Source organism: Ursus americanus, chromosome 13 (assembly GCF_024610735.1).
Source record: "Ursus americanus isolate L20-20 chromosome 13, mUrsAme1.1.p, whole genome shotgun sequence".
Lineage (NCBI taxonomy): Eukaryota > Metazoa > Chordata > Mammalia > Carnivora > Ursidae > Ursus > Ursus americanus.
Genome location: NC_142139.1, coordinates 7,693,205 through 7,709,786, shown reverse-complemented (window position 1 = coordinate 7,709,786; position 16,582 = coordinate 7,693,205). Strand labels below are relative to the sequence as shown.

Here is a 16,582-nt window from a genome sequence, read left to right as displayed (position 1 = left end):
TTAACATGTTAAAAAAATTCTGATTTTTGTCTGGTCTGGCTTTTTTTCTGTATAATTAAATGTAAACCTAACAAGGTTTAATTAAATTCAGTTTACAGCTGTTGGGGCAAAAATGCAAATAAACAAATTAGAGGGAAGAAAATACTGTGTATGCTTTGTGTTTTGGAACAGATGGGATTCAATCTTTGTTTTCCAAAATGTTCTTTCATTATCATTTCATTTTATTAATCAAAGATAGATGCCAGATATTAACGTACACATAAGCCAATTACTTCTAACTAGTTTTTGCTTTTTTTAAAAAATATTTTTCATCTGTTTCTTTATCAACTCTGAATTAGCATATCCAGATGAATTCCATAGCAATAGATAAATCATCACTTTTGATTTTGTTTCCTAATTTATATTGTCCTCTAGTTATTTTTGTATCATTTTAGAAACTATCTACCAAATCTTTGTGAGTCATAAAGAAAGAAAATGAAAATTATCCACCACCAGTTAAATAAAAATGGCTGCTGTGAATAGGTTCAGGTCTTAAGTTCTTCATAGTCCCTGCCCTGTATGATCTCTTTCTTCTTTCCTCCGTAGCTTTGTCATTTACTCGGTGCTGTGGACTTTGACCATCCTGATATTAAAGCTGTGCAGGTATCCACAGTAGACGCTTTTCAGGGAGCTGAAAAGGAGATCATTATTCTGTCCTGTGTAAGGACAAGACAAGTAGGATTTATTGATTCAGAAAAAAGAATGAATGTTGCACTGACCAGAGGAAGGAGGCATTTATTGATCGTGGGAAATTTAGCCTGTTTGCGGAAAAATCAACTCTGGGGACGTGTAATCCAACACTGTGAAGGTAAAATAAAAATATGTTTAATTCAAGCATTTTGAATTAAAACTGACTTTTGAGTTGGTGCTTGGAATGGTTCAGGTGGGAACAGTTCTGGATTTGCCACTGTGGGAGATGACTGAAATAGTAGGGGACCACTATGAAATATTGTTGTCTCATTTTTGTATCTTTTTAAGGAAGGGAAGATGGATTACAACATGCAAGTCAGTATGAACCACAGCTGAACCATCTTCTTAAAGATTATTTTGAAAAACAAGCAGAAGAAAAACAGAAGAGAAAGAATGAAAAAGATAAATCTAAAGATAAATCTCATTCACAAAAAGACATGGTATAGATAATTGGTATTTATATAAATTCAAATTCATTTTACACTATACATTTTTTATATTTTTTAATTATCCTAAAACCTTGTTATCCAAAAAACCTTTAAAGTATTTAAATAACATTAAACAACCACATATAAAAATTTTGCTCTTCAAAAAAATATACATACTTATATTTAGATAGGCAGATGTTGAAGGTAATATAAAATCTTACTAATAAAAATAAATTTTTCTCTAAAAATTATGGCTTCTGTTTGCTAAAGGAATAAATTTTACAAAGGGCATGGAAAAGGCTTCCTGGGGAATATGAGTGTTACTTCAAAAATAAGTAAATATCTCAAAAACTCATCTATTAGAACATGGTTACAGTGATATCAGTGCACTGCTTTCTGAACCATAGCTCTATCAGAATCTTTTTTTTTTTTAGTTTATTTTTAAATTTTTTTTACTATTTTTTTTAACATATAACGTATTATTTGTTTCAGGGGTATAGGTCTGTGATTCATCAGTCTTATATAATACCCAGTGCTTATTACAACACATACCCTCCCCAATGTCCATCACCCAGTTACCTCATCCCTCCCCTCAGTTTATTTCCTATGATTAAGAGTCTGTTATGGTTTGTCTCCCTCTCTCGTTTCATCTTGTTTCATTTTTCCCTCTCTTCCCTTATAATCCTCTGCCTTGTTTCTTAAATTCCACATTATCAATGAGATCATATGATAATTATCTTTCTCTGATTGACTTATTTCCTTAGCATAATACCCTCTAGTTCCATCTGCATCTTTGCAAATGGCAAGATTTTAATTTTTTAAATTAAATGTGTAATATTCCATTGTATATATTTACCACATCTTCTTTATTCATTCATCTGTCCATGGCCATCTGGGCTCTTTCCATAGTTTGGCTATTGTGGACATTGCTGTTATAAACATTGGGGTGCAGGTGCCCATTTAGATCACTACATTTGTATCTTTGGGATAAATACCCAGTAGTGCAATTGCTGGGTCATAGAGTAGCTCTATTTTCAACTTTGAGGAACCCCCTTCATGTCCCCTCACTGCTACTACACTGTCATCCTCAGGTTATCCTAACTTCTGAAAACATAGAAAATTGTAATGTGTGTCATCATGTGCAGACTTTTCAACTTTATATAAATGGAATCACATTATGCTTTTACATCTGATTTATTAAATATTCTCATGAGATTCATCCACATGTTTTGAATATTGGTAGTTTTTAATCTCATTCCTGTTTGATATTCCACTCTAAATATAACTACAGTTCACTTATCTTTTCTTTTTTTAAAGATTTTATTTATTTATTTTTGCAAGAGAGGCATGGGGAAGACAGCGCACCAGCTGGGGAAGGGGTAGAGGGAGAAGCAGACTCCCCACGGAGCAGGGAGCCAGATGCAGTACTTGATCCCAGGACCCCAGGATCACAACCTGAGCTGAAGGCAGGCGCTTAATTGCCTGAGCCACCCAGGTGCCCTACAATTCACTTATGTATACTACTCTTTTTCCCCCAGTTTTACTGAGAAATAATTGACATACATCACTGCATAAGTTTAAGGCACACAGCATGTTGCTTTGATTTACATATATTGTGAAATGAATTACCACAGTAAGTTCAGCTAATGTCCATCTTTTCATATAGATACAATAAAAAGAAAGGAAAAAAAGGAAAACATTTTCCTTGTGATGAAAACTCTTAGGATTTATTATCTTAACAACTTTCCTGTATATCATTCAGCACTGTTAGCTATGGTCATCGTGTTGTACATTACATCCCTAACACTTATTTATGATATCACTGGAACTCTGTACCTTTTTATCACCTTCCTCCGATTCCTCCTCTCTCTCTACCCTCCACTTCTGGTAATCACAAGTTCCATCTCTTTTTCTAGGAGATTGGTTTTTTGGTTTTTAATATGTCACATAGAGGGGCACCTGGGTGGCTCAGCTGGTTAAGTGTCTGTCTTCGGCTCAGGTCATGATCCCAGGGTCCTGGGATCGAGTCCTATGACGGGCTCCCTGATCAGCAGGGAGTCTGCTTCTCCCTCTCCCTCTGTCCCTCCCCCTGCTCATGCTCTCACTCTCTTTCTCAAATAAATTTTAAAAAGTCTTGAAAAAAATATGCCACATATAAGTGAGCTCATACAGTATTTGTCTTTCTCTGACTTATTTTACTTAGCATTATGCCTTCAGGGTCCATCCATGTTGTCATGAATGGGAGGGTTTTCTCATTTTTTATGGCTGAATAAGATAAATAGTAGATAGATAGATAGATAGATAGATAGATAGATAGATAGATAGATCACGACTTCTATTTTTTATAAAGTATGCCCTATGTCCAATGTGGGATTTGAACTCATGGCCCCAAGATCAAGAGTTGCATGCTCCCCTGGCTGAGCCAGACAGTAGCTATACCATAACTTCCTTATCCATTCATCCATCAATGGACACTTAAGTTGTTTCCATGTCTAAACTATTGTAAATAATGCTGCTATGAATGTGGGGGTGCAGATACCTTTTTGAGTTAGAGTTTTCATTTCCTTTAGATATATTTCCAGAAGTGTAATGGCTGGATCATATGGTAGTTCTATTTTTGTAAGTTTTTGAGGAAACTCCATACTGTTTTCCATAGTGGTTGTACCAATTTTCAATCCTACCAACAACAGTGCACAAAAGTTTTCTTTTCTCCACATTCCCACTGGCATTTGTTGTCTTTTTAATGATGGCCATTCTAACAGGCATGAGGTGACATCTCATTGTGGTTTTAATTTGCATTTTCCTAATGACTAGTGATGTTGAACATCTTCTCATGTACCTCTTGGCCTTTCATAAGTCTTTGAAGAAATGTCTATTCGGGTCTTTTGCCCATTTTTTTAACTGGGTTATTTGGTGGTTACTGAGTTGCATGAGTTCTTTATACATTTCGGATGTTAACTCTTTATCAGATGTATGAGTTGCAAATATTGTTTCCCATTCTGTGAGCATTCTTTTCACTTTGTTGTTGGTTCCTTTGCTGTGCAGAAGCTTTTTAGTTTGTTGTAGTCCCAACTCGTTTTTTATTTTCTTGCTTGTGCTTTAGGCATCATAGCCAAAAAATCATTACCGAAGTCCATGTCAAGAAACTTTATTCCTATGTTTTCTTCTAGGATTTTTTGATTTCAGGTCTTACATTTGTCTTTAATCCATCTTGGATTAATTTTTGTGAGTGTTGTAAGATATGGGTCCAGTTTCCTTCTTTCATATGTGAATATCCAGTTATTCCAGTACAATTTATTGAAGAGATTGTCTCTTCTCTATCAGTATTCTTTGCTCCCTTGTCAGTTATTGACTGTATATGCTTGGGTTTATTTCTGGGCTCTTGATTCTGTTCCATTGGTCCATTTGTCTGTTTTTATGCCAGTACCATACTGTTTCAGTGGCCACAGCTTTATAGTATAGCTTGAAATTAGAAGTGTGATGCCTCCTGCTTCATTCTTTCTCAGGAATTCCTTGGCTATTTGGGGTCTTTTGTGGTTCCATATAAATTGTAGGAGTGTTTTTTCTACTTTGATAAAAAAAAATGCCATTGGAATCTTGATAGGGATTGCATTGAATCTATAGATGGCTTTAGGTAGGTTTTGACATTTTGATGATACTGATTTTTCCAACCTATGAACAAGGGATGCCTTTCCATTTATTTGTTCTTTGATTTCTTTCATCAATGTCTTGTACTTTTTAGAGTAGAGATCTTTTACCTCCTTTGTTAAATTTATTTCTAAGTATTTCATTGTTTTTGATGATATAATAAGTGAGATCAATTTCTTTGTTTCCTTTTTCAGAAAATTTAGTATTAGTGTATAGAAACACCACTGATTTTTGTAGTTAATTTTGTATTCTGCAGCTTTACTGATTATATCAGTATAATGGTTATATCAGTATAATGATTTAATATATAATCAGTATACTGATTATATCAAACAGGTCTTTTTTGTCTTTAGAATTTCTATATATCATGTCATATGCAACAGAGACAGTTTTACTTCTTTTTTTTTTTTTTAAGATTTTATTTATTTATTTGATAGGGAGAGAGAGACGGCCAGCGAGAGAGGGAACACAAGCAGGGTGAGTGGGGGAGGAAGGAGCAGGCTTGCAGCAGAGCAGGGAGCCCGATGCGGGGCTCAATCCCAGGACCCCAGGATCACACCCTGAGCTGAAGGCAGACGCTTAGTGACTGAGCCACCCAGGTGCCCCAGTTTTGCTTCTTTCTTTCCAACTCCAATACCTTTTGTTTTCTCTCTCTCTCTCACTCTCTCTCTGTCTTTTTTTTTCTTGCCTGACTGTTCTAGCTGGACTTCAGTACCATGTTGAATAGGAGTGGTAAGAGGAGGCACCTTGTCATGTTCCTGATCTTAAAGGAAAAGCTTTTAGCCTTTCATCATAGAGTATGATATTAGCTGTGGGCTTGTCATATATAGCCTTTATTATGTTGAGATATGTTCCTCTATGCCTAATTTGTTAAGAGTTTATTGTGAATGGATACTGAATTTTGCCATAGGCTTTTTCTGCATTTATTGAGATTATCATATGATTCTTTTCTTTCACTGTTATTGTGGTGTATCACATTGATTTGTATATGTTGAACCCTCCTTGCATTACAGGAATAAATCCAACTTGATCATGGTGAATGATCCTTTTAGTGTGCATTTAAATTAGGAAAACAATGCATGCATAAAACAAAAAGTTCAACAAGGAAATACGCACTATCTAAAACAAAAAACAAAGAAGTCTAGAGTTAAAAAATACAATGGAACTGAAAAATTCAGTAGAGAGTTTCAAAAGTAGACTTAGCCATGCAGAAGAAAGATCTGTGACCTAGAGGACACTGAAAGGGATACTGAAAATTATCCAGTCAGAGGAGCAAAAACTAAAAATGAAAAAGAGTGAAGAAAGCCTATGGGAATTATGAGACATAATGAAAATAAACAATATTCACATTATGGGAATTCCAGAGGGAGAAGAGAAAGAGAAAAGGACAGATACTATATTTAAAGCAATCCGAGAACCTGGGGAGAGAAATGGACATTCAGATCCATGAGACCCAAAGAACCCCAAGTAGGTTGAACCCAAATGAGCTACACTGAGACACATTGTAATTAAGTTGTCAAAAGTCAAAGAGAAAGAATTTTAAATGCAGCAAGAGAAAAGAGAGAAGTTACATACCAGGGAACTTCCATAAGACCATTGACAAATTTCTCAACAGGAACTTTTCAGGCCAAAAGTAAATGAGATGACATATTCAAAATATCTAAAGAAAAGAACTGACAACCAAGAATTTTATACCCAGCAAAGTCCTTCAGAAACAAAAGGATAGGGGCGCTTGGGTGGTTCAGTTGGTTAAGCGTCTGCCTTCAGCTCAGGTCATGATCCTGGGGTCCTGGGATAGAGCCCCACATCGGGCTCCCTGCTCAGTGGGGAGTCTGCTTCTCCCCTTCTCACTGCTGCTCCCCCCTGCTTGTACTCTCTCTGTGTCAAATAAGTAAATAAAATCATTAAAAATAATAAATAAATAAACAGAAGGATAAAGTGATGCCTGGGAGGCTCAATAGGTTAAGCATTCAACTCTTGATTTTGGCTCAGGTCATGATCTCAGGGTCAAGGGATTGAGCCCCATGTTAGGCTCCATGCTCAGCATAGAGTCTACTTCAGATTCCCTCTCTCTTCCTCTCTACCCCTCCCCCTCCCCTGTTCTCTCTCTGAAATAGATAAATAAATCTTAAAAAAAAAAAAAAAAAAAGGAAACGAAGGAATAATTTCCCAAACAAACAAAAGCTGAGGGGCTTCATTAGCACCAGACTTGCCTTACAAGAAATGCTAAAGGGAGTTCTTTGAGCAAAAAAAGAAAAAAAGAATGCTAATTAACACCATAAAAACAGGTAATGTAAATCTCACCAATAACGGTATGTATGTAATAGTTATAGTTAGATTCTGCAATATAGTAATAGTGGTGCATAATTCACTTAACAATACTAATTTAAAAGTTTTAAAAAGTTGGGGAGTCTTGGTTTATTTGTTTGATGGTTGCTATTTCCTTGTCAAACTTCTTCGGTTTTTTATGCATTGTTTTCCTAATTCTGTTTAGTTGTCTGTGTTTTCTTATAGTTCACTAAAATTTCTTAAGAGGATTATTCTGAATTCTTTGACAATTTATAGACTTCTATTTCTTTAGGGTTAATTCTTGGAGCTTTATTAATTTTCTTTGGTGGTGTCCTATTTATCTGATTTTTCAAGATCTTTTTCTCATGATCCTTGATTCCTTATGTTGGTATCTGTACGTTTGAGTAATCAGGCTCCTCTTCTGGTCTTTACAGATTTGCTTTGGCAGAGATAGTTCTTCACCAGCCTTGTCTGGATTTCTTGATATTGTCCTAGGGCAGATGGAGCATGCTGTTGTCTATTTTTGGGTGAGGTAAGTGTTGAGGCACGGAGGATTTGGTGGGGGGTTGTGCCGCTGGCTGAGAATAGTTGGATAGAACTGCTGACTTGGTTCCCTATCCAAGTGAAGCTGTAGGATGGTCTGTGCAGTTACCTGGATTTTCAGGTTAGGCTTACTACCTGGTTGAGACTAGGTGTTATATTCATTACTGGATGGGGCTATGAGTTAGCTTCCCTGCCCTAGCAGCGCAACACGAGAGGATCCAGACCCTATACTGCTCATTGTTTAGGGACCCAAATCATGCTAGAGTGTACACTGAATTCCCCAGTCAGGTGAGGCCACTGGTTTTTGTCTGCAGATGGGGGAAGCCTGGGCTGTGCTCTCTGTTCCAGTACCAGAGTAAATAGTGCTAATGGACTATGTAGTTTCCTGTGTGTCAGGTTCTTTGGTCAGATGGGCCGAAGGCTGTATTCAGCAATGAGTGAGGCTATGAATTAGATGCCCAGACGCAGTGGGAGAAGCAGCTTTAAAGCTGTTTGTTTGTTGTCTTAAGCCAACCTACATGCCAAGTTTCCTGACTAAACAGGACCGCTGGCTTTGCTTGTCAAACTATTGGCTCTGCTACATACCTCTTGGTTTGAGTGCTGCTGGGTCACACAGTTTCCAGGAGTTGTCACCATCCCTGCTAGTGAGATGGGGTTGAAACACACTGTTCACAGGGATGAGGCTATGTTGAAGCTCGTTTGTCTGGGTGGGAGGGGGAAGGGCTGCTCCAGGCTATTCTGAATTTCCTGAAGAGGTTCTCTCATTGGGAGGTGGCAGGAGTTACCCTCGGTATTGGCTATGAATGAATCTCTCTGCTTACGTGTAGTGTGGGAGCACTCCACTCCCAGTACTGGCTTTGTTCAGCTCTGCCCGCCCACTTCTCTGCTCTACTGCTGCTGGACCACACAGACTTTAGGAGTTGCTGCCAGTGATTCTGGTCAGATGGGGCCATAAGACACTCCACAGCAGGTGGGGCTGTGATTCAGCTCCTTGGCCTGGGCTTGGGGCAAGCCCAGCTTTAGGGCTGGCAGAACTCATTTGAGGAACCAAATCAGGCAGATCTGTAACCTGCAGAGTTCCCTGGCCCAAGTGTGTTCTGGTCTTGGTTCTACAGATGAGCAAAACCTCTGGTTGGGATGACTACTTGGCCAGTGCAGGTATGAACTCAGTCTGCCTGTGCTGGTTGTTGTAAGCCCCTCTCCCCTTTGTCGCAGTCAGATTCCCAGTGGCTGGAACCTCCAGATTCCCCTGCAATCCCCATGGTGTGAGATCACAGTAGGGGCTCCCTTAAAGTGACCCACAATGCTGGGGATGACTGGTTGTCCCTCCTGGGTCTCTTTTCCGCCCTGGAAGCTCCAGGCTGAGGGGAGACCTCTTCATGTGATGCTCTGCTATCCTGGGGAAGGGACGATGTGGTTAACATGTAGCCACTTCTTCTTCTAATGCAGTCTGCGTTGGTCTGTGTGGTGCAGGGGGTGCTTTCAGCCTTACCCTTGTGTTCTAGGATTCTCTCAGTGGTGTCTTATTCTTGAACGGTTGTTCTTTTTGTGAGGAGGTGCAAAGTCAGGAACAACCTTGTTGATGTCAGCATCTTGCTGATGTCACCCTAAAAATATTTTATTATGAAAAGAATACAGGGGCGCCTGGGTGGCTCAGTCGTTAAGCGTTTGCCTTTGGCCCAGGGCGTGATCCTGGTGTTCTGGGATCGAGCCCCACGTCAGGCTCCTCCACTGGGAGCCTGCTTCTTCCTCTCCTACTCCCCATTCTTGTGTTCCCTCTCTCGCTGGCTGTCTCTCTCTCTCTCTCTGTTGAATGAATAAATAAAATCTTTAAAAAAAGAAAAGAAAAGAAAAGAATACATTCTCTTCGTAGAAAGTTTGGAAAATACAGAGGAGTATACAATAGAAAACAAAAAGCACCTAGGGATGCACTAGCCAGAGATGATCATGGCTAACACGTCCATATGTTAATAAGTTCACCCATTTGTTGTATGAGTTTAGACACTAACAAAGGAACATTTATTCATTCTATATGGAAAAATGGCGAGGGCTTGATTATAATTAAGAGCAATGAAGTGTTTGTCTTCACCAACTCAAAAAATATCAGTGACCCAAGTCACTAAATACTCATTTTAAAGATGAAGAAAACCGCTTACTTGAATTATATTACAATAAAAAATGACCAGTCCACTTCTATAAACTATTCTTTTTGTTTGGGAGAAAAATAAAGCCAGTGAACGAATAAAATATCTCATAATTCTCCAAGTCTTGTCCCAAATGTGTTATTGATTGTGACAGCAATTGCACTTCTAAGCAAACTGTGAAGAGATGAAATTGTTGATTTCTATTTGAAGGTCTTTGACGGTCTACATTGCTACTGGAAGATTCAGTTTGCTGCTTAATGCAAGAAACTGATTATCAACAAAAAAAATTTAATAGCTGAGCTAGTGATTCTAAAAATTCTTATTTTCAAAAGTTCATTTAAAAAGAATGTATATGTTTCATACTCTGCTCTGCTGCCAACCCCTGTCCTTAGAAATATACATTTCAGTATTTGAGTCGCTTGTGAAAAATCACAAGTTAAAATCTGAGATTATGAAATTCAGCTTAAAACTTCACAGTAAAATGTAACTTTTAGTAATGTTCTTTAATATTCAAACAAAAAGAATGTTTGATTTGGCAATGCCAGTGCGAACTCCAAATACTGCATGCTCTTGACTATGGTTTAATTTAAAGGCAGCTGTGAAATAGCTTTATACTAATTTGATTTTTTTATATTAAATAAGAATGAAATGGAAATTGGTGATTTACTCGACAGATATTGGACCTTGAAAATTAAATAATTGTTCTAAAAACATTAGCTCAATGCTGATTTGAAATGCCTGCTTTGTAATTAGTCATGAGTGAAATGTGTGTTTAGCTCAAGTTGTGTTTTTGGTTTTTATTACCATGAGTCGATTATAAAGTAAAGGAAAAATACAATCCAAATATCTCTGCAAACCTCTGAGTTCTTTTCATCCTGAAATACTAGTTAGGTTGGTATTTTTAACTTTTCTGTTAGTCTCTTAATTATTGACTTTTCTTCCTATTCTTCTTTCTAATCAGGCAAATCTGGTCTTGATACTAGAGTAATGAGCGTGTGTGTGTGTGTGTGTGTGTGTGAGAGAGAGAGAGAGAAATCAGGAAGTGGTCAACTTTCAGGTTAAAGAACCAGTGGAGAGAAGACTTCCTAAGTGAGAGTCTTAGGGCACCTCTTTTAAAACAAAAATTTTGAGTACATTTATTTTATTGGCTGAATTATGATGGATTTGTGGCTTTGGGGAATAGAAAGGATCCTTTGGTTCGGTCAGTGCATTCACTGAACATCTACTCTGTGGCTGGCTCTGTATTCAATGGAGAGCAGTCTGGTTCAATATTCTGGAACACATATGTGCAGCTTGTTTTATTTGTCAGCCCAAGCATGGAGTATAGGTGAATTAGTTATGTACCACCCTGCCCCTATGGGGGGCAAGCTAAAGTTCTCCCTGATAGAGAAATTTGGTGGAATTCTTGAGGTAAGAAAATCAGACTTCTTTGACCATTCTTTTGGAGGGCATGCTTCTAAATAAACTAAGAACTACCATGGCCATAATGATGTTGGGAGCTCAGATACATGGTTTCTTACATTCTCAGGTTCCTTACCCCTAGAATCAGTGTAAGGCTTTGGGGTGTGAGTTAGAGGCCAGATCTTTGAAGATCAGGTAAGGCATTGAGAAGTAGAAGAGGGCTGGTTGTGCGTGGACGGAGGTAACTAGTAGGGAAGACACATGGTTGACAAATTCTGAGGCATGAAAGGATACCAGGTCTTTCAGCACAGATGGGGTGTGTGTGTGTTTGTGTGCACATGTATGTATAACCAGATGCCATCTCCAATTCGTCTGTGACTCCTTTTAGGTATCATAGGCCCTATCCAGGGTTTTGAATGGATAATGATGTCGTTTTAGGTATCATAGGCCCTATCCAGGGTTTTGAATGGGTAATGATGTCGTTCCAGACCCACATAGAGACACCACATGAGTACAAAATCAGGGTATCAGGCAAAGCGTAATGAACAGCATTTCATGGTAATTGCTGAATCTAGACATTGTTGTAAGAGACTTGCTTTCATGTACCAGGCATACTGTATAAGCAAACTAACTGAATATAAGGGACAAAGGACAATAAAGAACATATCGCAAAGGAACTACATTCATAACTTCAGTGCCAATGGCTCTTCAGAACCATAGTTTGCATTTCTAATTTGGGACCAGCACCAGAATGATAGGTGCCCAGTGTTTAACCATTGAATAATAGAAAATCTGGAATGTCCAGGTGATGTATTTTCCTTTCTTCTTTTTAAACATTTTCCTCTATGTTTCTAAACAGATCAAACTGAGCTTATTTATCTTACCTTCTAGTATTTGTTTATATATATGCCTAATTTATATACTTGAAGCATACATACCTCACTTTGTATTGTTTTTATTCATCATATCACATTTTCTTTTCCTTTCTTTTTTTGTTTACTTTTAAAATGTATTTTTGAATAGCTAACAACATACACATGACTCAATATTCAAGAGGAACAAAAGGGAATAGAGTGTGAAGTCTACCTCCCTCTTGTATCCCCCAGCTACCTAGTTCTCTTCCCCAGAGTCAACTGATATTATAAGGTTCTTATATTTCTTTCCAGAAATAATTTACTAACATGCAAGTAAGTAAATATCAATGGTGTTGCCTTTTACACGGTAGTCTACTATACACACTTTCTCATACCTTGCCTCTTTCACTGCACACTATCATCTTAGAGTTAATTCCATGTTGTCTATACTTTTAAAAAATCACCTGGGATTTGTCATCACCCTAAATTACTCCGATATTCCAATGACCACAACCTTTCCCTCACTTCCCCAACGTGTACCTCCTGGCTTCACCATGATCTCTCATCTCCTGACTCCTTACTGTTCTGCCAATCTATCGGCCTCCTTTGATCTTTTCCCGTCTGCCTAGACAACATCGTGTTTAATCACGTTCAGCTGCCTTGGTGCATTGACTCTTTACTGCAGTTTTTTTCTACTGATAGAACTCTAACCATGGATTGATTAGTCCAAACATCCTTCTCCATTTCTCACACCTGGGCTGTTGGGTGCTCTAGAGAAAATTATACTAATGTGCAGATGGGTGCCACAGCACATTTAGGATAACTGATCTCACAGATCCCATGTGCCCAGAAGTTCATGTCCCTAATAAGCTCTTCAACTCATTGTCTCCAGTCACTCTTCCACCAGAATGATTTTCCTAACATACAAAAATCCCATGAAGTCAATCCCTCCTCCACCCAAGGTTACCACTAATCTACTCTGTCACTATAGATTAGTTTTGCCTGCCTTAAAACTTCATATAAATTGACTCATACAGTATCTACTCTTTTAACTCTTTTTTACTCAACATGTTTTTGAGGTATATCCATGTTATTATGTGTATCAGCATTTCATCCCTTTTAATTCTGAATAATATTCTACAAACATACAAGAGTTGTTTTAAATCTGTTCACCAGTCCTTCACATCTGAGATAATTTCATCTTCTGTATTTTCTGTTTTCTCTGAAATTTGCTGATTAGATGATGGACTTCTGGACTGATCCTCTAAGTATTTTATCCTTAATGTTGTCTGCATCTTTGACTTTTTCCCCCTTAACCTCAAGGAGATTCCTTAGAATTTATCTTTTGTTGTTTTATTTATTTATTAAAATTTCAAAAATTTGTTTATTATCTCCACCCTCAAGGTGAGACTCAAATCCATGACCCCAAGATCAAGAGTCACATGCTCTTCTGATTGAGCCAGTCAGGCACCCCTCTTTTGTTGTTTTAAAGGACTTTTTTAGAGCAGTTAGGCTTACAACAAAATTGAGAAGGAGGTATAGAGATTTCCCAGATAACTCCTGCCCCACACATGCCTAGCCTCCCCCCATTGTCAACATCACTCACCAGAATGGTACATTGTCCAAAAAAAATTCTTTTTTTATGTTCAATTAGCCAGCCTACAGTACATCATTAGTTTTTGATGTAGTGTTCAACGATTCATCAGTTGCGTATAACACCCAGTGCTCATCACCACACTTGCCCTCCTTAATATTCATCACCCGGTTACCCCATCCCCCCACTGCCCTCCCTCTGTAACCCTCAGTTTGGTTCCCGGAGTCCAGAGCCTCTCATGGTTTTTCTCCCTCTCTGATTTCTTCCCATTCAGTTTTCCCTCCCTTCCCCTGTGGTCCTCCATGCTATTCCTTATGTTCCACGTATGAATGAAACCATATGATAATTGTCTTTCTCTGCTTGATTTATTTCATTTAGCGTAATCCCCTCCAGTTCCATCTATGTCAGTGCAAATGGTAGGTATTCATCCTTTCTAATGGCTGAGTAATATTCCATTGTATATATGAACCCACCCAGGCGCCCCTGTATATATGAACCACATCTTCTTTATCCATTCATCTGTTGAAGGGCATCAGGGCATCTAGGCTCCTTCCACAGTTTGGCTATCGTGGACATTGCTGCTATGAACATTGGGGTGCATGTGCCCCTTCTTTTCACTACGTCTGTATCTTTGGAGTAAATACCCAGTAGTGCAATTGCTGAGTCGTAGGGTAGCTCTACTTTTAATGTCTTGAGGAACAGAATGGTACATGTTTTAACAAGGATGAACCTACATGGACATATCATAATCATCTAAAGTTTATAGTTTACCATAGGGTTTACTCTTGGTGTTGTACATTCTAATCCTATGGGTTTAGACAAATAATATGATGACACATATTCATTATTATCATACAGAATATTTTCACTGCCCTAAAAATCCTCTGTGCTCTGCATATTCATCTCCCCACCCTTGGCAACCACTGATCTTTTTACCGTTTTGCCTTTTCCAAAATGTCATATGGTTAGAGCTATATAATTGTGTACTTTCCATATTGGCTTCTTTCACTTAGTAATAAGCATTTAAGTTTCCTCCATGTCTTTTCATGGCTTGATAGCTCATTTCTTTTTAGCACTGAATAATATTCCATTGTCTGGAGTACCACAAGTCATTTATCTATTTGCCTAATGAAGGACATCTTGGATATCCAAGTTTTGGCAATTATGAATAAAGCTGCTATAAACATCCATGTTCAAGTTTTGTCTGGACATGTTTTCAACTCCTTTGGGTAGATACCCAGCAGTGTGATTGCTGGATCATATGGTGAGAGTATATTTAGTTGCTGCTGCTGTAGTTGTTTTTTAAAGATTTTATTTATTTATTTGAGAGAGAGAGAGAGCAAGAGCATGAGAGAGCACAATCAGGGGGAGGGGCAAAGGGAGAGGGAGAAGCAGTCTCCCCACTGAGCAGGGAGCCTAAGGCGGGGCTCAATCCCAGGACCCTGAGATCATGACCTGAGCCTAAGGCAGACACTTAACCGACTGAGCCACCCAGGCTCCCCTAGGTTTAGTTGAAACTACCAGACTATTTCCAAAGTAGCTATACCAGTTTGCATCCCCATCAGCAATGAATGAGAGTTCCTGTTGCTCCATATTCTCGCCGGCATTTGGTGTTGCTGGTGTTCTGGATTTGGGCCATTTTATAGATGTGTAGTGATATCTTGTTGTTTTAATTCACATTTCCCTGGTGACATATGGTGTAGAGGATCTTTTCATATGCTTATTTGCCATCCGTATATTCTCTTTGGTGAGGTGTTCAGATTTTTGTACATTTGGGACAACAGTCCTTTATCAGATGTGTCTTTGCAAATATTTTCTCCCAGTCTGTGGCTTGTCTTCTAATTCTCTTGATCTTTTCTTTTTGTGTGTGCAGAAGTTCTTACTTTTAATGAAGCACAACCTATTATTTATTTCTTTTATGGATAGGCCCCTGGTGTTGTAGCAAAAAAGGCCTCACCATACCTAAGGTTTTCTAGGTTTTCTCCTGTTATTTCCTAGGGGCTTTATAGTTTTACATTTCACATTTAGGTCTATGATCAATTTTGCTTAGTTTTTTATGTAGAGGGTAAGGTCTGTGTCTAGATTCTTTATTTTATTTATTTATTTTTTTGCATGTGCATGTCCAGTTGTTCTGGCATCATTTGTTGAAGAGACTATCCTTTGCTTCATTGTATAGCCTTTGCTCCTTTGTCAAAGATCAGTAGACCATATTTATAAGGGTCTATTTCTAGACTCTCCATTTTGTTCCATTGATCTATTTGTCTATTCTTTTACCAATACCACACTGTCTTGATTTCTAAAAGTTTATAGTAAGCCTTGAAGTTGGTAGCATTGGTCTTTCAATTTTGTTCTTCTCCTTCTGTATTGTGTTAGCTATTCTGGGTCTTCAATATTGTGTTGGCTATTCTGGGCCTTATGCCTCGCATACAAACTTTAGAATCAGTTTGTCAATATCCATAAAATAATTTGCTTGGATTTTGATTGGGGTTACACTGGATTGGTAGGTCAAGGTGAGAAGCACTGACATCTTGACAATATTGAGTCTTCTATGCATAAAGATGGAATACCTATTTAGTTCTTTGATTTTGTTTTTCAGACCTTTGTAGTTTTTCTCATATATTGTTTATTTTCACAGATTTATACCTAAGTATTTCATTAAATCAGGTGCAAATGTAAATAGTATTGTGTTTTTAATTCCAGATTCCACTTGTTCATTGTTGCTATATAGGAAAACAATTAACATTTGTTTATTAACCTTGTAACTGGCAACCTTGCTGTGATTACTTATTAGTTTTAGGAGATTTTCTGTGGACTTTTTTTGGATTTTCTACATAGTTCAATCATATTATCTATGAACAAAGACAGTTTTACATCTTCTTTCCTAATCTCTGTCCCTTTTATTTCCTAGTCCTGCCTTGTTGCATTACCAAGGACTTCCAGTATGATGCTAAA

General features: G+C 38.0%; 1 protein-coding gene across 4 annotated transcripts in view; it reads left to right on the top strand.

The window, feature by feature from the left end:
* Nucleotides 1-2,298, top strand: part of ZGRF1 (zinc finger GRF-type containing 1) — a 93,541-nt gene extending 91,243 nt beyond the window's left edge. For 3 of the 4 annotated variants that reach the window (XM_045799132.2, XM_045799131.2, XM_045799133.2), the window contains 2 exons: nucleotides 586-847; nucleotides 1,018-2,297. In XM_045799132.2, coding sequence (XP_045655088.2) covers nucleotides 586-847; nucleotides 1,018-1,175 — 420 coding nt within the window. In that variant the 3' untranslated portion in view covers nucleotides 1,176-2,297. Of the gene's footprint in view, nucleotides 1-585; nucleotides 848-1,017 lie in introns of all 4 variants that reach the window. The other variant, XM_045799129.2, reaches the window with a different exon arrangement.
* The last annotated feature ends 14,284 nt before the right edge of the window (nucleotides 2,299-16,582 follow it).